Source organism: Schistocerca serialis, chromosome 5, assembly GCF_023864345.2.
Source record: "Schistocerca serialis cubense isolate TAMUIC-IGC-003099 chromosome 5, iqSchSeri2.2, whole genome shotgun sequence".
Classification (NCBI taxonomy): Eukaryota; Metazoa; Arthropoda; class Insecta; order Orthoptera; family Acrididae; genus Schistocerca; species Schistocerca serialis.
In genome coordinates, this window is record NC_064642.1 from 429,548,687 (window position 1) to 429,572,586 (window position 23,900).

The 23,900-nt window shown below is 41.2% G+C and overlaps 1 protein-coding gene across 1 annotated transcript in view; it reads right to left on the reverse strand.

The window, feature by feature from the left end:
- LOC126482312 (PHD finger protein rhinoceros) overlaps positions 1-23,900 on the reverse strand; it is a 246,149-nt gene that overhangs the window by 145,272 nt on the left and 76,977 nt on the right. Inside the window, exons 8-9 of the mRNA XM_050106352.1 lie at positions 23,236-23,523; positions 2,658-2,831 (exon numbers count right to left, since the gene is read on the reverse strand). Of these exons, the coding sequence (XP_049962309.1) occupies positions 2,658-2,831; positions 23,236-23,523 (462 nt within the window). The remainder of the gene's footprint in view (positions 1-2,657; positions 2,832-23,235; positions 23,524-23,900) is intronic.

Sequence of the window (23,900 nt, forward strand, 5' to 3'; positions counted from 1 at the left end):
TGAATCTCATTGGATTTCATTTCATGTGGAGCGGGAGCCAAGCGGTGTCCAGTACAGTCAATTATGATCATGAGGATATGTTTTATGCTGTGTTACACACACATAGACTGAGCAATAATGTGGGACAACAGCTTTACCGGCGCACTAAACTTGGACAGCACTAGCCAGCCAGCTGGTCCAACTAACCTGCAATAATGTGAACAGTGGCAGGTCAGACACAAAAAGAGACGAGCAGAGAAACAATACAGCTTCAAATGTCATTTAATTTTTGAAGAGAATGAAATAATAATCAGCAAAACTCCACCGCTACCACATGCTTCTTAGGTAAACAGACGAAAAGCATAAGATGCTCTATTCTAATTACAAACAAGAGTGATGAAAATTCCTAACGTAAACAAAGAGTACTTTTTCTGAGTGAGCTATGTGTGATGCAAAAGGACACTGCGGCATTTCACCATACTGTTGTATACTGAAGCCTCCAATGGTGTTAATTACAGTCAGACATCTGGTAATCTCTTAGCTCCTTCCTTATCAGAATCTGAGAAATATTTTTCAGTTCTGGACCTGTCATTGTTATGTTGACAATGAGTCGATCAACAACAGAATCCACGAAGCCATCCAAGTGCCGCATTTTCTCCTCTTCTTTTATGACGCACCATTCTATATCCTGCCAGTGTTCGGCGGTGACATGTGAAAAAGCTGCATGCATTAATTCCAGTATGTCTGGCAGCTTAACAGTCTTGTTATTTCTTACGACAAATCCCTTAACTTGGTTTCAGATCATTTGTGTTGGGTTCATTTTATAATGATACAGTGGCAAATGTAACAATGCAGCATTTGTTTGGTGTGTTCAAGGCTGTGAAAATGATTGTTTTTCATGTTTCTACGAATCTTATCATTCTGGTTTGTGTGAGACATCTGTGGTACAAAACAATGCACGTAGTCCTAAAAGATTAAATTGTTATGTTTTATTAATTTAAGCAACTGTTATTAACAATATTTCATAAAATATTGATAGTTAAGAATTTATATTTGAAATGAAAACAGGAATTTCATGTGCAATATGTAGTTAGACACAAGAAGGCGTGTATTATTCATAAAAAATAATGATCAACTTTACAATTACAAGATGTATGTATTTCAAACTGAACGTAAAAAAAGGATGACCAAGGCAAGACTTGACCCAGCGATCCATGTACTGCACCAGATTACCAATCTACTATGCTACCGATTCCACTATACACCCTGTGTGTGTCTGTATCTCAACTGTATCAAATACAGTCCCTTGAAAACTTCAAAGGCAATATTTTCTGTAAATTTATGGAAAACATTAAGACAACCTATTTCTCGGCACTTTTCAATCATATTCCACATGTGTGTTTCACTATGGAACAGGAAGCAGACTCAGCCATTTTCATCCTGCTTATTAACAGCGTGACAATCAAGAGCACAACAGTACAGAGACTGTGACTGCTCTTGATTTTTGAAATAAAAGCTACGTAGCTAAAGTGTGATTAAGAAAAACTTTGAAGGTTTGTTAATACATCAGAATATCTTAAAGTTCAATTAATGTAACTTGGTAATAACATATCTAATACATAAGTAGGACCTACTTCCAAGAGTGTAACAACACCAATGTATGTGTGCAATGGCATCTGACCAGTCATCACATTTGTGTTTATTTACATCTGGTTTGTTCGTATGATGAACAGAGTGTAAATATGATGCTAGAAATTCACCAAGTGCAAATAGAATCTGTTAGTGAATTTATCTATATGGGAGCAACGTAGCATCACAGAACGATGTTGCTGCCCAACAACCTGGAATATGTCCAGGAAAACAAAGTGTCAACTGCACAAAACTTTAATATGTCCAAGAGTAATATACTGCTCAAAATCCTGGACAGTGATGCAATAGTGTGAAGAGGTAATAGGAACAACTGAAAATCAACAGGTGGAAGAAGGGGAAAATGGAAGGAAGGAAGATTCGAGTTTAGCGTCCCATTCACAGCTGGGTCTTTAGAAACTGAGTACAATCTCAGATTAGGAAAAAGGGGACAGTAAATCGCCCATACCCTCTTCGAATGAACTATCTCAGCATTTACCTAGAGCGATTTAGGGAAATCACAGAAAACCTAAATCTGGATGGCTGGACAGGGATTTGTGCAAAATCTATGGAATGACTGGAGTATGGCACAGACAATATAATTTTGAACTTTATACACCGCATAAAGATATTGAAATCATAAAGTTCAATAAAATAAACTGCCTGAAGAGGATCGACCGCAATTTTTACCTCCACTGACAAAATACGAACTGAGCACCATTCAAAGCACTTGCAAATTTAAGAAAGGCGCATTCAAGTATGACCATGCGACAATACTGCTGCTGTCACTGAATCTGTCCAAGGAAGGGTCTTGAGAATAAGAAAGAGAGAATAGTGCATATACTGAAGCACTTACTTATTTTCCCTTTACTTAGCACACAACGGAATAAGGAAAAAAGTGGCTGATATTCATACGAATTACCCTCTACCATACACTGTACAATGGCCTGTGGAGAATATATGTAAATATCCAATGACAGGGGTTTGCCATATTTATCTGATGCTACTGCTAGTTTCTGCTAGTAAATTTTAGCTGTCATCATCACACTCACCCTGAGCTTCACACCATCATCTGCATTCTCATCCTCAATAATTGCCTTCATCTCCAGACTGTGCTTAAAAGCACAAGTCACATGGTAGGCTGTTTTGCAAGTTTTGATTGAGCACTGTATGCAAGCACCAACTCTCTCTCGACACAGTACACATATCAGGGCCCAGCGACTTTGCTGTAAAATGAAGAGAGTGAACCATGGTATGTCAAATAAAAAATTAATTACATCCTAAACATATTGCCTCCAACATTTGATGACAAAATATTAATGCTCTTTACTGCTGCTACTATCTCTTTGTTAAAGGCAGATATACAACTTAATCTCAACTGACTGCAGCATACAGTAAGCAGTTACAATTATTGAGATTATCAAGCAGCTCAATATGTTTACTTATTTTATTTTATTTTCATTTAACTACTCTAACCAACAACTTCAAATACGTGTAACAAACTTACTGGAATGACATAAAACATGACAATGGAGGAGTGAAAGTAAGCAATTTTCTCATGCATGAGCCACTCTGTATTGTCTATATATTGCAGGTTTATGCCATATGTAGACCATTTTGTACATATTCAGGCAAAAAATACTGTACATTTAGAATCCCAGAATATTGTTCTGTACATCACTAACTTTTGTACGGTATTATGAAAAGGATAGATTGCTACTTACCACATAGTGAAGATGGCGAGTCACAGACAGGCACAACAAAAAGACAACTAACAAATGAGATTTCACCCAGAAAGCTTTCTTCTACAGTAGACCACACACACATTCACACAAACACAACTGTCACATACATGACAACTGTCGCTGGCCACCTAGGCCAGACTGTGAACAACTGTGTTTGAGGGGAGAAGCAGTCTGGATGGTGGCGGTAAGGAGGAAGCTGAGGCGGGGAGGGGGGGAGATAGCAGGATAGGTGTGGGGGATGGTAAAGTGCTGCTTGTGGCAGCATGTAGGGATGTGGTGAGGACAGGGCAGCTATGTGTAGATGGGGTGGGGGAGTGGGGGGGGGGGGGGGGGGGGGGCAGGAGGGAATGGAGTGGAAAAGTAGAGAAGTAAACAGACTATGGTTGTGTAGGTGGAATATAGGGCTGTGCAGTGTAGGAGTGGGAGCAGGGAAGGGGATAGTTGGATGAAGGACAGCCATTAACAAAGGTTGAGACCAGGGGGTTACGGGAATATAGGATGTACTGTAGGGGGAATTCCCACCTATGTAGTTCAGAAAAGCTGGTGTTGGTAGGAGGGATCAAGATGGCACTGGCTCCCCTTCCCTGCTCCCACTCCAGCACTACATAACCTTTCTATTCCACCTAGCACATACAGTATTTTTACTTCTTTTCTGCTCCCCCCGCCACCACGACTGACCTCTCAATGCACCTGGCTGCCTTACTATGTCCGCACCACATCCATGCATGCTTTCGCAAGCAGCACTTCACTGCCACCACCCCTACCTTGCTATCCTTCCCCCTCCCCACCTCTGTCCCACCCTTCTCCTTACCTCCAACACCAATACTATTTTTCCATGCACAGTTGCTCACAGTCCAGCCTCGGCAACCAGAGACAGTGGTCATGTGTGTGAGAGTTGTGCTTGAATGAATGTGTGAGTGTGTTGTCTACTTTACAAGAAGGCCTTTTGGCCAAAAGTTCACTTGTTAGCAGTCTTTTCGTTGTGTCTGTCTGTGACTCAATGTTTCCACTACATGCTGAGCAGGAATCTATCCTTCCATAATACTGTCATTATACCATACTGGGTTTTCGATTGGTTGATTTTAACTTTTGTAGATTTTGATTAAGAAACTTAGAGCACCACTGTCTGTAACATTCAGTGTATATGAAGAACTATAAACAATGATTTTCAAACTTTTAATGATACGCATACTCAAAAACATTGAACATTTTGCTTTGTATGCTACCTTTCCATGTATTTTTGTGTCACTGTTAAAATGACATCCTACATGGCAAAGAACAATATAAACTGTGTTCTTTGTAAGTTATGCAATAGCTGATTTATAGAAAACTAATGACTTTTCTTGAGAATATCATTAATTAATACAAGGAAAAATGACACACTGAAATTCCAGTTAAAGGAATTCTATGTAAGGTGGCATTCGAACTACCAAATTATTACTAATAGTAAAATATTTCGGTATTTTATCATACTATTAATGGTACAAGTGTAGATCTAACAAGGATACAAGAGGAGTTGTCACATTCATAAAAAAATATAAATACAACAATAGAAATAAGTAAATTCTGCACAGATCAACGTATACAAATGTGCTTGTGAATTAACATTGGGGAATGTGATTCTTGTGACTGATACCATATACAGACCTCCACTGGGAAATCCTCATTAAAAAATTTTGATGGATTATTGTGCCGTCTTTCATACAAAAATTTGTTGATGGTGTCTGGCACAAAAATTGATCAAGAGGTGCTTTTGCCCACTTGTACTTTAGTATCCTTATAGGTAAGGTATTCATACAACAAGCAGGAGTTAAAAGGTTTGCATACAAATCCTGTGGTAGATGCACTGTCAGATCATAATACACTGTTAATCACATTATGTAACTTACCTCCAAGTATAGTTCAGAAATGTCCTAATAAAACAGTGAGGTTGATTGATGACAAAACTGCCGAATATTTTAAAGACTGCTAAAATATATATATATATATATATATGGAAACATTCCACATAGGAAAAATATATCTAAAAACAAAGATGATGTGACTTACCAAATGAAAGTGCTGGCAGGTTGACAGACACACAAACTAATACAAACATACACACAAAATTCAAGCTTTCGCAACAAACTGTTGCCTCATCAGGAAAGAAGGAAGGAGAGGGAAAGACGAAAGGATGTGGGTTTTAAGGGAGAGGGTAAGGAGTCATTCCAATCCCGGGAGCGGAAAGACTTACCTTAGGGGGAAAAAGGACGGGTATACACTCGTACACACACACATATCCATCCACACATATACAGACACAAGCAGACATATTTAAAGACAAAGAGTTTGTCTGCTTGTGTCTGTATATGTGTGTGTGTGCGCGAGTGTATACCCGTCCTATTTTCCCCCTAAGGTAAGTCTTTCCGCTCCCGGGATTGGAATGACTCCTTACCCTCTCCCTTAAAACCCACATCCTTTCGTCTTTCCCTCTCCTTCCTTCTTTCCTGATGAGGCAACAGTTTGTTGCGAAAGCTTGAATTTTGTGTGTATGTTTGTGTTTGTTTGTGTGTCTGTCGACCTGCCAGCACTTTCATTTGGTAAGTCACATCATCTTTGTTTTTATATATATATATATATATGGTTATAATAGAGGGAATCATTCCACGTAGGAAAAATATATCTAAAAACAAAGATGATGTGACTTACCAAATGAAAGTGCTGGCAGGTCGATAGACACACAAACAAACACAAACATACACACAAAATTCAAGCTTTCGCAACAAACTGTTGCCTCATCAGGAAAGAGGGAAGGAGAGGGAAAGACGAAAGGATGTGGGTTTTAAGGGAGAGGGTAAGGAGTCATTCCAATCCTGGGAGCGGAAAGACTTACCTTAGGGGGAAAAAAGGACGGGTATACACTCGCGCACACACACACATATCCATCCACACATATACAGACACAAGCAGACATATTTAAAGACAAAGAGTTTGGGCAGAGATGTCAGTCGAGGCAGAAGTGCAGAGGCAAAGATGTTGTTGAATGACAGGTGAGGTATGAGTGGCGGCAACTTGAAATTAGCGGAGATTGAGGCCTGGTGGATAACGGGAAGAGAGGATATATTGAAGAGCAAGTTCCTATCTCTGGAGTTTGGATAGGTTGGTGTTAGTGGGAAGTATCCAGATAACCCGGACGATGTAACACTGTGCCAAGATGTGCTGGCCGTGCACCAAGGCATGTTTAGCCACAGGGTGATCCTCATTACCAACAAACACTGTCTGCCTGTGTCCATTCATGCGAATGGACAGTTTGTTGCTGGTCATTCCCACATAGAATGCGTCACAGTGTAGGCAGGTCAGTTGGTAGATCACATGGGTGCTTTCACACGTGGCTCTGCCTTTGATCGTGTACACCTTCCGGATTACAGGACTGGAGTAGGTGGTGGTGGGAGGGCGCATGGGACAGGTTTTACACCGGGGGCGGTTACAAGGGTAGGAACCAGAGGGTAGGGAAGGTGGTTTGGGGATTTCATAGGGATGAACTAAGAGGTTACGAAGGTTAGGTGGACGGCGGAAAGACACTCTTGGTGGAGTGGGGAGGATTTCATGAAGGATGGATCTCATTTCAGGGCAGGATTTGAGGAAGTCGTATCCCTGCTGGAGAGCCACATTCAGAATCTGATCCAGTCCGGGAAAGTATCCCGTCACAAGTGGGGCACTTTTGTGGTTCTTCTGTGGGAGGTTCTGGGTTTGAGAGGATGAGGAAGTGGCTCTGGTTATTTGCTTCTGTACCAGGTCGGGAGGGTAGTTGCGGGATGCGAAAGCTGTTGTCAGGTTGTTGGTGTAATGCTTCAGGGATTCCGGACTGGAGCAGATTCGTTTGCCACGAAGACCTAGGCTGTAGGGAAGGGACCGTTTGATGTGGAATGGGTGGCAGCTGTCTTAATGGAGGTACTGCTGCTTGTTGGTGGGTTTGATGTGGACGGACATGTGAAGCTGGCCATTGGACAGGTGGAGGTCAACATCAAGGAAAGTGGCATGGGATTTGGAGTAGGACCAGGTGAATCTGATGGAACCAAAGGAGTTGAGGTTGGAGAGGAAATTCTGGAGTTCTTCTTCACTGTGAGTCCAGATCATGAAGATGTCATCAATAAATCTGTACCAAATTTTGGGTTGGCAGGCCTGGGTAACCAAGAAGGCTTCCTCTAAGCGACCCATGAATAGGTTGGCATACAAAGGGGCCATCCTGGTACCCATGGCTGTTCCCTTTAATTGTTGGTATGTCTGGCCTTCAAAAGTGAGGAAGTTGTGGGTCAGGATGAAGCTGGCTAAGGTAATGAGGAAAGAGGTTTTAGGTAGGGTGGCAGGTGATCGGCGTGAAAGGAAGTGCTCCATCGCAGCGAGGCCCTGGACGTGCGGGATATTTGTGTATAAGGAAGTGGCATCAATGGTTACAAGGATGGTTTCTGGGGGTAACGGATTGGGTAAGGATTCCAGGCGTTCGAGAAAGTGGTTGGTGTCTTTGATGAAGGATGGGAGACTGCACGTAATGGGTTGAAGGTGTTGATCTACGTAGGCAGAGATACGTTCTGTGGGGGCTTGGTAACCAGCTACAATGGGGCGGCCAGGATGATTGGGTTTGTGAATTTTAGGAAGAAGGTAGAAGGTAGGGGTGCGGGGTGTCGGTGGGGTCAGGAGGTTGATGGAGTCAGGTGAAAGGTTTTGTAGGGGGCCTAAGGTTCTGAGGATTCCTTGAAGCTCCGCCTGGACATCAGGAATGGGATTACCTTGGCAAACTTTGTATGTGGTGTTGTCTGAAAGCTGACGCAGTCCCTCAGCCACATACTCCCGACGATCAAGTACCACGGTCGTGGAAGGCATATGTGGGAATGACCAGCAACAAACTGTCCATTCGCATGAATGGACACAGGCAGACAGTGTTTGTTGGTAATGAGGATCACCCTGTGGCTAAACATGCCTTGGTGCACGGCCAGCACATCTTGGCACAGTGTTACACCGTCCGGGTTATCTGGATACTTCCCACTAACACCAACCTATCCAAACTCCGGAGATGGGAACTTGCTCTTCAATATATCCTCTCTTCCCATTATCCACCAGGCCTCAATCTCCGCTAATTTCAAGTTGCCGCCACTCATACCTCACCTGTCATTCAACAACATCTTTGCCTCTGCACTTCTGCCTCGACTGACATCTCTGCCCAAACTCTTTGTCTTTACATATGTCTCCTTATGTCTGTATATGTGTGGATGGATGTGTGTGTGTGTGTGTGTGTGTGTGTGTGTGTGTGTGCGAGTGTATACCAGTCCTTTTTCCCCCTAAGGTAAGTCTTTCCGCTCCCGGGATTGGAATGACTCCTTACCCTCTCCCTTAAAACCCACATCCTTTCGTCTTTCCCTCTCCTTCCCTCTTTCCTGATGAGGCAACAGTTTGTTGCGAAAGCTTGAATTTTGTGGGTATGTTTGTGTTTGTTTGTGTGTCTGTCGACCTGCCAGCACTTTCATTTGATAAGTCACATCATCTTTGTTTTTAGATATATATATATAAATTTAACTTATTTCTTAATGAGATCTGCCCATTTTTGAAAGCAATTTTCATAAAAGGTAACTAAATGTAATAATGGGAAATCATTAAAGAAACTATGGACTACTAGGGGTGTCACAGTCTGTTTACAATGCAAAAGGGACAAGATGATTTGGAATACTTTAATATTAGTAATTCTGTACTGTAAAATGTACTGTAACTGCAGGTGAGATAATTGGTGCAAATAGTTTAAAACATTAAAAGTATCCCAGCCAGTGGACAAAGCAATGGAGTAGGTGAGCTGATATTGTTATTGTAGTGAAATAGTGGGGACAACTGCCATGGGGAGCGCATGTGACACATGGTATGGGCAGATCCGATGATGGAAGTGTTTATCTGCTGAAGGAAGTAAGCCATCTATGACAGTTCTAATGATGAATTCAACCACTGCTCACTATGCCTAGTGCCTTGTGCCATTCCATGTGCTCAGTATCAGCCATATGCACCTGCCGTGTGTTGTATTTACCCCCAAGCGCATCTCAATGCAGTTTCAGACTTCCTGCTTCCCCATAAATTTACTCGCATAGCGAGTTTTCATTTCCTCTTGAGAAGTTCTGTCCCTGGCTTGTTGAGCCACTGTCGGCCGGGACAGTACCCTGTGCCGATGATGTTGTTTAGTAGCACTGTCTAGCCTGTGCAAAGACTCATGTGGTGATAAATGATGTTTTTAGACGTGTGGTGATTCCACCTTTTTTTCTCCCCTTTTCAGTGTTAATTTTGGGCTACAATTGGCAAAGTATTTCTGCAATGCTGTTGTTGTTGTTGTTGTGGTCTTCAGTCCTGAGACTGTTTTGATGCAGCTCTCCATGGTACTATATCCTGTGCAAGCTTCTTCATCTCCCAGTACCTGCTGCAACCTACATCCTTCTGAATCTGCTTTAGTGTATTCATCTCTTGGTCTCCCTCTACAATTTTTACCCTCCACGCTGCCCTCCAATGCTGCAATGCTAGCAGGAACAATTGTACCTACAGAGGGAGCAGCAGCAGTAGCAGCAGCAGCAGTATGAGCAGATACAGGAGCTGCTAAAACGGAATGTGAAATTGCTTCACACCCATACCATGCAAGTGTCAGGCCAGGTGCCTGGTGTGCAGTTTTATTCTCCACCTCCACTGCTATTTTCCATCTCTGGTGAGTCTACACAAATGTGGGAAAATTACCTGCATTGGATCCTGCTGCACAGCTAGGTAAAGCATATACTTGATCCAGTTGACAATGTTGCCTCGTTTTGTTCAGCTGTGTGGGGTTGTGCAAAATCTCAAGCCCATCACTGAGCCCAAGAAAATGCCCTTTGATCAACTTATTTGCTTACCCAGCATTCTGGACATCAAACACACATGAAGGCAGCATGGATGCAATTTAACCAGCACCACAAAACAGCCCTGGGTAATTGTATGCAGCCTGGATTACAGATTTGCAGGGTCTCTCCTAGAAGTGTCACTTCAAGTGCCACATATGCAGACTCACCAATTCAGGGCATGATTGTTGGGCTAGCACCTGATTGTGATGACCAAACTAACATGCTGACCCGGTCTAATCCTTCTTTAGCCAAAGTTTCCCAGATTTCGGGCATGAGCTTACAGTGGTGGACATCCTTTCTGACAACTGGCAAGTGGTACAATTAGGTGCACATGGTAAACAGCCTCTGGTGTCCCAGGGGATTCCCCAGGCTGCCTTTGCTCACAGTGAGTTGCTGCATGTTGTTGATAATGATTCCAGTACAGCAGCAATGTGACGCTACTCATCTTCACCTATGTCGAACTCAGCCGGTTCGCATTAACTGTGACACTGTAATTCCTGCCCACATTGTTTTTCAGGTTCACAGCATTGCTATCTTTCTATTTATTGAATGAGGTAGCAGTCCTGCCTCAACAGTCTTTTGGTGCATGTTCGATGAGACTGCTTGCATGTGGAGGTATGTGTGGAGCATGCTATCAGGTAGCCTATTTAGCAATGACAGTTGGCGAGCTGTGTGTCAGTCATTGGATGCTCCTATGTTTTGCTGGACTCTGGGGCTGTCTCTAGAGCCCCACACTTGTTGCCCTGACATATTTTGCTGGACGGGTGATGGTTGACTTTCAAACAGATGTGGGAGCGATGGTCAACCTCATTCACATAGATACTTAGGCTATTGGCCTGCCCAGCATTGCAGTGGCCACTATGTCAACTTATGTCTTATGGTAAACAGTACATTCCTTTGAGAGGGCAATTCCCCGTCTCTGTATGTTACGAGAATGTGAACAGCAACTTACTTTGTTAGTGTTCAATTTCTCTCCGTTGGTGCAAAATGATTTTGGGTTACACGCTTTTCCTGTTTTTGGCTTGCAGACAGTTGACGAAGTCTACTTAGTGTCACAGCAGTCACTCCCTATTCGGGATTTGTACTCCTTACCTTTATCATACAACCAAATGTTTGAGTATATATTGGGCAGGCACAACATTTTGAGGCAAATCTTTCTCTTAAGCCGTTGGCAGTACCTAAATTTTGTCGCCCAAGCCCCAATCTCTTCTCCACATGTAACAAAGTAAAGGACGAATTGCAGTGCTGGCAGGATCAGGGCGTTGTTTCTCCTATTTTGTCGTGTCAGTGGATCATCCCTTTGGTGGTGATTCAAAAGCCTGAAACCACCATGATCCTTTGTGGCCATAGGAGTTGTTGGCGGGAGGGGGGAAAGGGGGGGGAGGGGAGTACTTTTCACATACAGACTCACGCGAGGCACATCTGCAGTTGTTGGACGCAACTTCTTGTACTTTATTGGTACTCAACAACCTCTTTGGGCTTTAACAGTTTAATTGCTTGCGTTTTACAATCTTGTGGAAGTTATCAACAATATTTGAAGCAGTTGATTCAAGACATTCCCTGTTGCGTAAACTATCTTGACGGCATCTATGCTATACACTCTGCATGTGAGCAGTATTTACAAAACTTGCAGACGGCTTTCCAATGTCTGCTGGAGAATGGCCACACGACAACTGAAAAGTACAGTTTTTACTCCCCTGAGGTGCATTCTTTGGGACATGTGGTTAGCAAAGGTGGATCGCCCCTACAGATGAACACACTACAGCCATCGTCAACTTGCTGGCACCCAAGAACCTGAAGGAGCTGCAGATTTTTTGGGCAAGATATTGTATAATGCTAAGTTCATTCCCCAGGCTGCATGCATCTGCTATTCTCTTAAATGCTTCACCATAAGGGCATTAAGTCCGTCTGGTCTGTGGCCTGTTAACAGGCCTTTTTAGTTCCTCAAGCAGTGTTTGTGCTCTGCTGCCTGTTTGGCTTCCTTTATACCAGGTAAACCTTTAATCCTTGCCTATGATGCACCCCAGTACGATATTGGTGAGGTTCAGTCTCATCGGAATCTGGGTGGAAAAGAATGACCCATCGTTTACACATCAAAAATGCAGGGCCCTCTTTCTCAGTAATTACTGCTATGACTTTTGTTAACGCACCACCACCCAGCATGCAAATGCTGATGCACTGTAAAGGCTGCCAGTGGGAACCAATTTTGTCTTCAATTGGCAGGAAGCTCTTGTGTCTGCATTGGACAATACCTTGCACAGCAAATCCTGTCAAATTTTCCACTGATAAAGTGAGGTCGCAACCGCTATAGCTGTCAATCAGCTTTTCTGGGAAGTCGTTTCTGCTATATGAATTGGTTGGTCAGAGTGCATCTCTTCAGGTGTGGATTCAGCATTGCGTACGTTTTTTCTCCTCCGTGATTCATCCAACGTAGACCAGAAAATCCTCATACTTTTCACAAAGGAGCAATGCTGTAGAGAGGTCCTCCACCCAGTGTTGCGTCCTCGTATCCTCCAGCTGCTGCAAGCATCACACTGGGGTGAGACTGAAGGCACTGGAGTGATGTGCTATGATCAATCAAGACATTGAACACATATGGTGTGGGCTCATGGCACAGAATCACTGGCTTGCCAGTTTCCTCCTCAGCTGGTACCACAATACCCTCGGGACAGGGTGTGTGTCAATTTCTCGGGTCCATTTTTGGGCAGCATATGGTTGTTGGTGGTGATGCTATGTCAAATGCCCTATACATAGTCAAGCTGTCTTCCACATTGTCGACTGTCACCGTTCGCACAGTCAGTCATTTTTGCCATTGAGGTATGACAGAAGTCTTGTGTCCTCATAATGGTTGGAAATTTGTATCACATGAGTTTGTAGACTTTTCCATTTGAAAAGGTATCCAACTTCTGACTACCGCTATATTTCACTCAAATTATACTTTGGAGGAGGGGCGCTTCATGACTGCGGTCAAGAAGTCTGTGTCTACATGTTTCCACGAAGATGCGTTGTCCAGATTTCTGGCTACGTATGGGGCAGCGCCAGTCAACACGTCCAGTCCAGCAGAAATGCTTGCATGGGCACCAGCTGCTGTATTTCATCTATCTACATCTCTGTGATTACTCTGTTACTCACAATAAAGTGCCTGGCAGAGGGTTCAATTAACCACCTTCAAGCTGTCTCTCTATCGTTCCACTCTAGAACGGCAAGTGGGAAAAACAAGCAGTTAAATTTTTCTGTGTGAGCCCTGATTTCTCTTATTTTATCATGATGATCATTTCTCCATATGTAGGTGGGTGCCAACAGAACGTTTTCGCAATAGGAGGAGAAAACTGGTGATTGAAATTTGATCAGAAGATCCTGTCGCAACGAAAATCGCCTGTTTTAATGATTGCCACTCCAATTCATGTATCATGTCTGTGGCACTATCTCCCCTATTTCGCGATAATACAAAACAAGGTGCACTTCTTTGAACTTTTTCGATGTCATCTGTCAGTTGCACCTTGAGCCACATGTCTCAGACCACAGTGGCTCACTGCATATCCCCCCCGGTAATCAGCTCTGATCATTAAGGACAAAACCTTTACTGTATGCAAGTGCTTTCTGTTTCCACCTCCTCTTAGCTCTTTGCCTTTCGGAGACTGGTGCAAGATTTGATGACATTCTAACCTGGGCACCTGGCGCCCATTTGCTTTTAAGTGTTTGTGAATGCAGAATGTCCTTTGATTTCACACTTCTTAGTAAGAATATGTTCATGGAAACTAGTTTCGAACATTCTGGCTGTTGGTCATAACATCCCAGTTTATACACGCAAAAGGCAGTACATTTATCACTGTGCCACAGTTCAATGAACATGTAGCTATGTTGGGTTCTACTATGGGTCATGCTTGCCTTAAGTAGCAGATATTTATGTAAAGTGCTAATCTGCACATCAATTTTATTACTTAAGTCAAGATTTAGGTTTCTTTTTTAACAGTAAAGTTAACAGGGAAGTACTGGTAATTGTATCAATTTTTTCACATTATCTCTGAATTAATGTTAAGGTTGTGTGCACGTGGGCCTTCTAGGGGCAAGTTACCTAGCCAACCGACAGTGCAAACAGTATGTTTTACTTGTGTACTTTTAAGTATGAGTGGAACGAGTTATTGCTTAGTGTACAGATTGTGCTACTCAGTTTCAAAACCTGTAAGTGTTGTTGTATGCCAGAACCGCTTTTTAATGGACACTGGCATGCCCAAGAGAAGGGATGTAGCATGCATAATTTTTTAGGGGTTTTCTCGGCACTGTAGCTCTCAATAGCTGAATCGTAACTTGCTCTGTAGGTACACACAACAGACCCCACAGGTGTGATAAATGCAAATTTTCCAGTATATTAAAGTAAGTTCTCTGGTAAATATTTTGATTTCTAGTATAGCTCTTAGAATAGGACCACATGCCAATAAATACTATTCTCTGTTTCTAACATATTTTCTGATGACATCCCAAAAGAGTGAAACACTCAATGAAAGTATTGTTTCTCCTGCAACAAAGATTGTTTTCTTTCAAAATACTACCTGTGGTTGCTGTACCAGATTTGCCATTGAGTGGGAAGAACTAGAATGCACAGTTACCATATGCTATGCTGTACAAACTGCCTCATGGGGCAAGGGTGTCCTTTCTCGCCCCTCATTGAGTTCGCTGGCAGCTGCAGACTGTGTAGGCTACACACGAGATCAGCGAGCCTACTGCACACTTCCGTACACTGTGGCCCAGCTGCAAGACTTCCCTTGCAGCAGCTGTTTGCCCACCCACATCCATTTGTGGCCGTGTCTGTCAAACTGCCTCCGAGTGGGCAGAATTGGAATAGACTACTCTAGGCTGTATGAGTAATACAAAGAAGTGTGCTGCATCACCTGCATAAGGACAAATTACAATGGGAGTCCCACAAGATTTGATCACTGGCCTTGCTTTAAGTTGTTGATCTACCTTTTTATTTAGATAGGGGGGCACGATTAACATTGTTTGTACGACATGAGGGAGGGGGTCATTTGGAAAGTAAAGAACATTTTGTTTTGATACATGACTGTTTCCTGCCGCCACCACCACCACCACCACCACCACCACCACCACTGACCAACCACTGACCTTGGTATTCATCCACTTCAATGTGGTGACAACTTTAATTCAATAGTCACTTACTGCTTAGCTGTGCAACTTTAAAATGTGTGACAAAATTTACGATCCAACAAGTGTGCAATGTGCAGTGTTATCCACTTTTTAAATGTGCAGAAAGTCTGACCTTTCAAAATTTATAGACAGATAACAGAAGTTTATGGTAATGGGATGAACAAGTGTCAGTTCAGAATTGGAGTACTATGTTGAATGTCAGACAGAAGAATGTTCACAATGAAGATCACTAAGGTTGCCCCTAAGTGGTGACTGACAGACTCAAAGCAAGGATTGAAACAAAAATCCAAGAAGTTAGGTGCTTCACTATCAGTTGACTGCACTCATTCTTTCCAGACATTTTAAAAACTGTATTGTAAAAGACTATTACTGCAGATCTGGGCTGTAAAAAATTGTGAGCCGTGAGTTCCTCGAATTTTGTCAGAAGAACACAAAATTAAATGAATGGTAGCTGCATTGAAATTACTCTGTCACTATGAAAAGAATGCTGATGAATTTCTGAACCACACTGTCACTGGTGATGCAACTTGGACATCACATTTCACACCACAAACAAAGTGCCAATCAATAGAATGGCGTCATTTGCAATCCTAACACAACCAAAAAAATCAAAATAAATTTTAAGCACCAGAAATATTATGGCTATAATGTTTTCACATCGTAAGGGTATCCTGCTCATCAACTAGATGCCTAGAAATGTAGTGGCCTACTGTCAGATGCTTCAACAATTTCACCGCATCATTAAAAACAAGCGGCGCCGAATGATAACTAGTGGAGTCGTCCTCCTCCACGATAATGTACACCCGCATGGAACGGGACTTGCTTCAGCGGTTTCACTGGGAAATATTTCAACATTCACCGTACAGTTCAAACTTAGCCTCAAGTGATTATCATTTATAACTCAAACTGAAAGATTTTTTGAGTGGGTAATGCTATGGAATTGATGACGCACTTAAAGAAGCTGTTGGTCAGTGGTTCAACAATCTGGTGACAACTGAGTATGCAAATTGGCATAGGAAAGCAGGTAGAACTGCATGACAAATGCCTAAACTTGAACGGTGACTACAAAGAAAAGTAGCTCGTTTATCAAATTGTGTGGAAAATACAGTTTCATTTGATTGTATTAAAATTTTTTCTGTAGAAAAAATGTTATTTACTTTCCAAATGAGTCTCGTACAAACATTGTTGTGAAGCTGAACAAAGAAGCATCGACAGAGAACGTAGTAAAGAAAGTTTTTGTGAAGTTTATTGGATAATTTTGCACACATGGGATAACTTTAAACTTTGAAAACACACAACCATCCAATTTCATACAGTAAAAAACTTCTCACCTCCTATTAACCTATTATACCAACAAAATAATAAATAGAGGTAGAAAATTCTGAGTTCTTAAGTGTGCATACGGTGAAAACTATGAGTGGAAAAACCATATAGTAGACCTGCTAAAACATTTAGTTTTGGCTAATTTTGCCATTGCAGTAACCATTCTGGGGATATGGAATAAACCATACAGTGGACCAGCTAAAAGTTTAGGTTTTGTTACTTTTGCTATTGCAATAATTTAAATTTTTTGAGATATAATCACCAACTTTGGGGATATGGAAAAACCACTTGCTAAAACATTTAGATTTGGCTACTTCAGTCACTGCAGTAATTGCCAACTTTGGGAATATATAATGAATGTTTTCATTCACTGGTGTCTTGTTAGATAATGTTCTGGCAAAATTTAGTCATTGTACTAAAGAAAATAATAAGAATTATGTGTGGACTGCACACATGTACACCTTGCAGGCATATCTTTATGCAGGTGGGAATATTAACCACACCTCATAGAACATTTATTCACTCAACAATTCATTTCAGTTTGAGAGTAACAGTAACAAGTACAACACTTGATGGAAAAAAGGATATGCATTACCTTTTAATGAATTTGTACCTTTTAACAAAATTTAATGAACATTGGCACAGAAACAGGTGAAATATGCAGCTGCAAAACTGTTTGATCATCTGTCCACAGAAATAAAGTGTATGATAGATAGCAGAAGTGTCTTCAAATGAAGACTTAAGCTGTTTCTCCTTAACAACTCATCCTGTACCACACAGGCATTCTTGAACAGAAATTATTAATCATTTTTACACACACAATATATATTCCACGTCAAGTTCTTTATCAGAAATTTTTTCTATGGAACAACTAACTATAATTTAGATGAGAAACTCTGATCCCTTATGTTGTTGTTTAGTTTAGGATGCACAACAGCAGAAATCATTTTTAAAGAAAACCTCATGCCAGATGATGGACTATCTCAATGAATTTTGCACTTGGTAAGAAATCTAGAAGTTACTAGAATTATTTTGATGAGGGAACCATGCAATTACCACAGCTTGACTTTCCTCTTTAAGCCCAACAAAGAATATGTACAAATTGCGAGCAAAGACTCGTCAAACCAGGACTGCTGAATCAAATATCAGAGACTAGTTTTCATGTAGCTGCATAATAATCTGTCAAAAAAAGTCTCAGTTGATGAGTGGGTGTTATCGGTCACTGTGCATGATGAACACAGAGTATTATATTTAATTCTCAAGTTTTATTGAGCAATTCATATTGCACTGCACTTCTACAAATACATCTTTAACTCTAAGTTTAACAAGTTGTTATGTCATAGAAAGACTGTTCTGATTCGTCTAGAGGGGTGTACATAAGCTAATTACTGCAGAAAATAAGTTAATTAGAAAAGGATCATTGGATGAATTGGAGAAGGATAAAAGGAACCAGCAGTTGCATTAGTGGGAAAACGTGCAGCCATTCACACAAGGATGGCCTAATTCAAGACTAAGACAATGTGATTTTCGACTACCCTTCTCCTAAACACAAGTCACCTTAAACCCTTGCACCTGTTACAGATCTACTTTTTACATAAGAAGGTCATTATTGGGTTCATTAAGTTATGTGTGTTCTCAGTGACTAATAAAATTGCAAATTACTCAACAGTTGGCGAGCACAGTTGACTTAAAAGCTAATGCTGTTACTAATAGTATCCAGTTGGAAATTAACTGGTGGTTATGATCTCCTGAACAGCTATTTTCAGCTCTGAAATGGTTTTGGGGTTACAGCTGTACACTTTGTCTTTAATATAGAACCACCAAAAGAGTCGCAAGTGTTCAGATCTGGAGAATACGGTGGCCACTTGAAGCCCATCTAGTGACCTCTGGGTACCCCAGAGCCAGAATGTGATCTCCAGAGTGCTTCTCCAGGACATCAAACACACTCTTACTTCGATAGGGTGGAGCTCCGTCTTGCATGAACCACATCTTGTCGAAATCAGGGTCACCTTGGATAATGGGGATGAAATCATCTTCCAAAACCTTCACGTAATGTTCGCTAATCACTGTGCCATCAAGGAATATTGCACCAATTATTCTGTGACTGGACACTGCACACTACACAGTCACCTTTTGAGGGTGAAGAGACTTCTCGATTGCGAAATCCGGGTTCTCAGACCTCCACATGTGCCAACTTTGCTTATTGACGAACCCATCCAAATGAAAGTGGGCCTGCCGCTTAACCAAACCGTGCATGCGCATACTAACTCCCATCATGCCCCATGGCCAACTGTGCAGTTTGAATGTCCTAACAGAAACCGCTCAGAAGTTATGACTATTTTATTTCATGTAGTTCAATAATTGTCACCCTGTACAAATACATTGGTCACACGACACAGTACAATGATGGAATAACGGGACACGAGTTCTTAATTATTACGAATTTATACAAGCTTGTTCACACATTGAAGTTAATTGCATCACGGAAATTGACTTCATGCAGTATTTTGTATAAGATACTGCAGACACAAGTAGGAACGGACCAGAGACAAGGTAATGCACGAACACACAAAACTGAGATGAGGCAATGGGCTTAAGGAAGGAGTTCAAAAGTGTATAGATAATAGCCATGGTTAAGGATTTTTAGCTGTAAATTTCAGATGAAAAAAGAAAGGGGAAAAGTGCTAAAGTACTATGTAAGATGAGAAAAAGAGGAAAAAGGTGCTAATTGAATGAATTCTCTTGAACCTATTCTTGTTTACTGAATTATAAACAAGTTCATCGAACCATTACTTATCAGAAGAAGGAGAAACATGAAGTTATTGTACTTCAAGATATTGAGCATCCTTACATTTAAAAAAATAATGTCTTGTTTCTCTTAGGAGAGAACGCCTTTTTAGAAGCTCAAACTTATTTCAACATCCACAGACCAGTGGGGAAAACTTTTGTATTCATTTAGAATGGCAACTCTAAAGATAAGGCAAATGCCTCATTATACAGATTTTTCTGAAGACAAGACTCAAGTATGTCTCTGGCAGAGCCTTCTCCCTCGTGTATGTAAAAATATCCCTTTTTTTTCCTTTTCAATATCTTGTTCTTCTTATCATTTAATATCTGCAGTTTAGTACTTGTAACTATGGAGGCAAAGTAGTTCTCTCGGCAAATTATGTATTTTCTTCAGTAGCTGAAGCTGCTGGAAATAGAACTTGTGTCGGCTGGCGTCAAAAAACCACATTTTAATTTTGTCAAAATTTCCACACAACACTCATCCAAGATCGTCAGAGAATCATTACTGGGAAATTTGGAAGGGGCAGACCAGTAATTTCCATGTAGGGAACGACATGACTCAAAAGCTTTCAGTAGAATCTTCTTCAGAGCAGAAATGAACTGATTCGCAAACCCTGTGTAGGGCATCGACATGTGCTTCAGCTTGGAGAACAAAGGGTTCAACTGGTTAACAGATGAAATCATGTATGGAGCCTGGTCAGTAAGGGCAGGTTGGGTAAGGCTTCATTATTTTTAGAGAACAAGGAAAAAATTATTTTTAAGTACTATTGCTGAATAATTTATCATGGAGCAACACATAATTTCCACCTACCACAATTCCCCCCCCCCCCCCCCCCCCCCCCCCCCGATTTTGGCCGTCTAGGGACCGCGTTAAACAACTATTTTTCAATGTACATTTCTCCTATTGCGCTCCTCCTCTTTTCTCTTCTGCCAATATGTCTTCATCCTCTCTCTGTGCTGTTCCCTTCAGTCTTCTGTCCACACTGTTCCTCCAGTTCTTCTCTTCTTCGCTTCAAATCTTTCAAAATGTTGAATTTTGTCTCTCTTTAAGTCTCTGTTGGTTATATCATCTTCTCCTATACCCATCTCCTCTAAGTCTGCTTTGACTTCTTTGAACCAGGTAATTTGGGTTCTGGGGTTCTTGTCAAAAAACATGAATATTTTCTTTATATATAAAAAACAAAGATGAGGTGACTTACCGAACAAAAGCGCTGGCAGGTCGATAGACACACAAACAAACACAAACATACACACAAAATTCAAGCTTTCGCAACAAACTGTTGCCTCATCAGGAAAGAGGGAAGGAGAGGGGAAGACGAAAGGAAGTGGGTTTTAAGGGAGAGGGTAAGGAGTCATTCCAATCCCGGGAGCGGAAAGACTTACCTTAGGGGGAAAAAAGGACAGGTATACACTCGCACACACGCACATATCCATCCACACATACAGACACAAGCAGACATATTTAAAGGTCTGCTTGTGTCTGTATGTGTGGATGGATATGTGCGTGTGTGCGAGTGTATACCTGTCCTTTTTTCCCCCTAAGGTAAGTCTTTCCGCTCCCGGGATTGGAATGACTCCTTACCCTCTCCCTTAAAACCCACTTACTTTCGTCTTCCCCTCTCCTTCCCTCTTTCCTGATGAGGCAACAGTTTGTTGCGAAAGCTTGAATTTTGTGTGTATGTTTGTGTTTGTTTGTGTGTCTATCGACCTGCCAGCGCTTTTGTTCGGTAAGTCACCTCATCTTTGTTTTTTATATATAATTTTTCCCACGTGGAATGTTTCCTTCCATTATATATGAATATTTTCTTTGTCAGCCTTTCATCATTCATTCTTTTCAAATGGGCATAAAAGCTTACTCTTCTCTTCCTCATAGTATCTCCCACTTTCTCAATTTTGTCATACACTTCTCTATTACTTCTAAGCTTCCAAGTCCCATTCTCAAACCTCGGCCCAAGTACTCTTCTAATGATTTTTCGCTCCTTTTTTGCTATAGCTTCCATTTCCTTGTTAGTGTTCATTGCTAAACATTCAGATGCATACAGACACTCTGGCTTAATCACAGTGTTGTAGTGCCTTATTTTTGCGTTAATTGATACTGACTTCTTGTTGTACACATTCTTTGTTAGCTGGAATGCCATTTCCATTTTTCTTGTTCTTGTTTTATTTCCTTCTTTATCTGAAGCATTGGGCTGGATTATTTCCCCTAAATATTTGGGGAATATTTCTTTATTTTACATATCTGCTATCATAGCAAGCAAAGTCGTCTGCTACATTAATTTTCTCCTTTTCTGTTTTATGATATCTCCATCTGGCAGTGCATGATTGATTTTGTTCTCCTTTATTTGTTTATACGAATATTTCTTTTTTGGTGTTCTAGTGAGAAACTATTGACTTTGAACATCCATATTTGTGAAATTACTGGTCAAATTGACATAACTTGTTACCAATACTGTTTTCAGACTATTTATGTAGCTTCCAAATTATGCGAGTTATGCATTTGTTGATAGCAGCTATCGAACTGGACCTCCTCTGCTGCATGGTGGTGGTAATTCAGAATAGAGCCCCCACCACTACTGCTGTCTCCTTCCCTACTTTGCCAGCTGCACAGGTAGAAGAACAACTTTTTTTGTGCAGACTCTGAATCATACCAGTCATTTCTAATCAGAATATACAAACATATAAAACCTTAAAATTGTTTCTTTTCAACTTATAGTTTAATGAGAAGCTCAAATGCTGTTTCATATTACTGTATAGACAATGGACTTACTGCTGCAGAATAGAGAGAGAGAGAGAGAGAGAGAGAGAGAGAGAGAGAGAGAGAGAGAGAGAGAGTGTTTTATTAAATTTTGACTGTTCACACCATGCAAATAATGAATAATCAACTGGTAACTGGTACAATATTATACACAAGTATTTTCTGTCATCCTCATTACAGCAGACTTTGGATATTTTATGAAGATTTAATTATATTATATTTGCCATTTTCTTCAACGCTCCTTCTTTAGTACATTTTGTATGACAAAAGGTGAGTAAATCAGTGATTATCATAAATCTACAAGCTGCAATACAAATTTAGTAACTCCACCAAATGTGCAAATGGAAGATGCAGATATACTGACAGGCGTAACACACATTTGTCTGCCGAGGGCACACATCCATGGAAGCCACTGGTATCACAAGCCAGACATGTGAAATTCCATAGGGGGCCAATATAAGGCTGACTGGCAACTGGCTCCTCAGTTTTTCCTTCACTAACCGCTATTATATGACTCTACTTCCATGATGTGAAACACAATGCTGCTGATTATCTGTTATGGATTTAATTTGAGTTTGAATATGACACTGTCTTTCTGCTTTACTGTGCGGCTACAGTGATGAGCCTGTTATCTTCACTCCACATGCTGGTATAACATTCCTGCATAATGGTTCTGTTTGCTGTGCATGTTGTTTCTACCAACATAAGACTAACTGGAACCGTACCAACTACTGTAATTGTAATATGTGCGCAGAAGAAATTAGTCATGCTTGGCAGAAAGCTAATTGTGTTTCGTAACATGTTTGTTGGCCCTAAAGTGAAGTTTACAATACTAATGGTGTCTCAAGTGCCACCCACAAATTTTCACTGCAGCACAGGTAATTCAACAGTGCTGCATTCAGAAATATTTAGTAACAATGGTAGTGGAAATATTCAGTGAAAAAACAATAATAGAATAACCCACTGGAGTGTTACTTACAGGTATGCTGGAAATCTTGGTGATTGGTTCCATCTTCTCTACGCAGCCAATGCTGACTTCTGGAATCCAGAGGGCGCAGGATACGTGTGCCCACTTCTGACCGGAACGTGTACACTTCATAGCACCACCTTTATTAGGACACAGTACACACTCTGGTCGTAATCCCAGGGCACAAGTTCGACACAGCCACGAGCCAGCAGGAATCGCCGTGATGCCGTAGCACGCTTGGTGAACGCAGATGTTGCACATGTCGCAGAACACCATCTCGTTGCCTTCCTCCGAGTCCGGCTGCACAGTGCACGCCATTCTCCCGGTTATCCTGCAGTCTCCAATAAATATCAAACAGTATTTACAAACATGACCTACTATTCTAATGTAGTGTGGCTGATGAAATTGGTCCCACTTCTTTAGAGATGCTTTCATTTCTCAGAGCATTATCATGATTTTAAATTTCCTTCTCCTCTCCCATTCAGTATGCTCAAATTCTTGGAAAGAAAAATAATTTCCCTGCATAGAATAAATTTTACATATATAATGTCCTCATCACTCAGTCAGTGCCTATATCCCCACTGGTAGCCCAATATCTATAATATTTTGCTATGTAATACACATACATTCACATTTCAAACATTTTGTTTGTTTTCCAGGTGCCAACAATAGTGAAT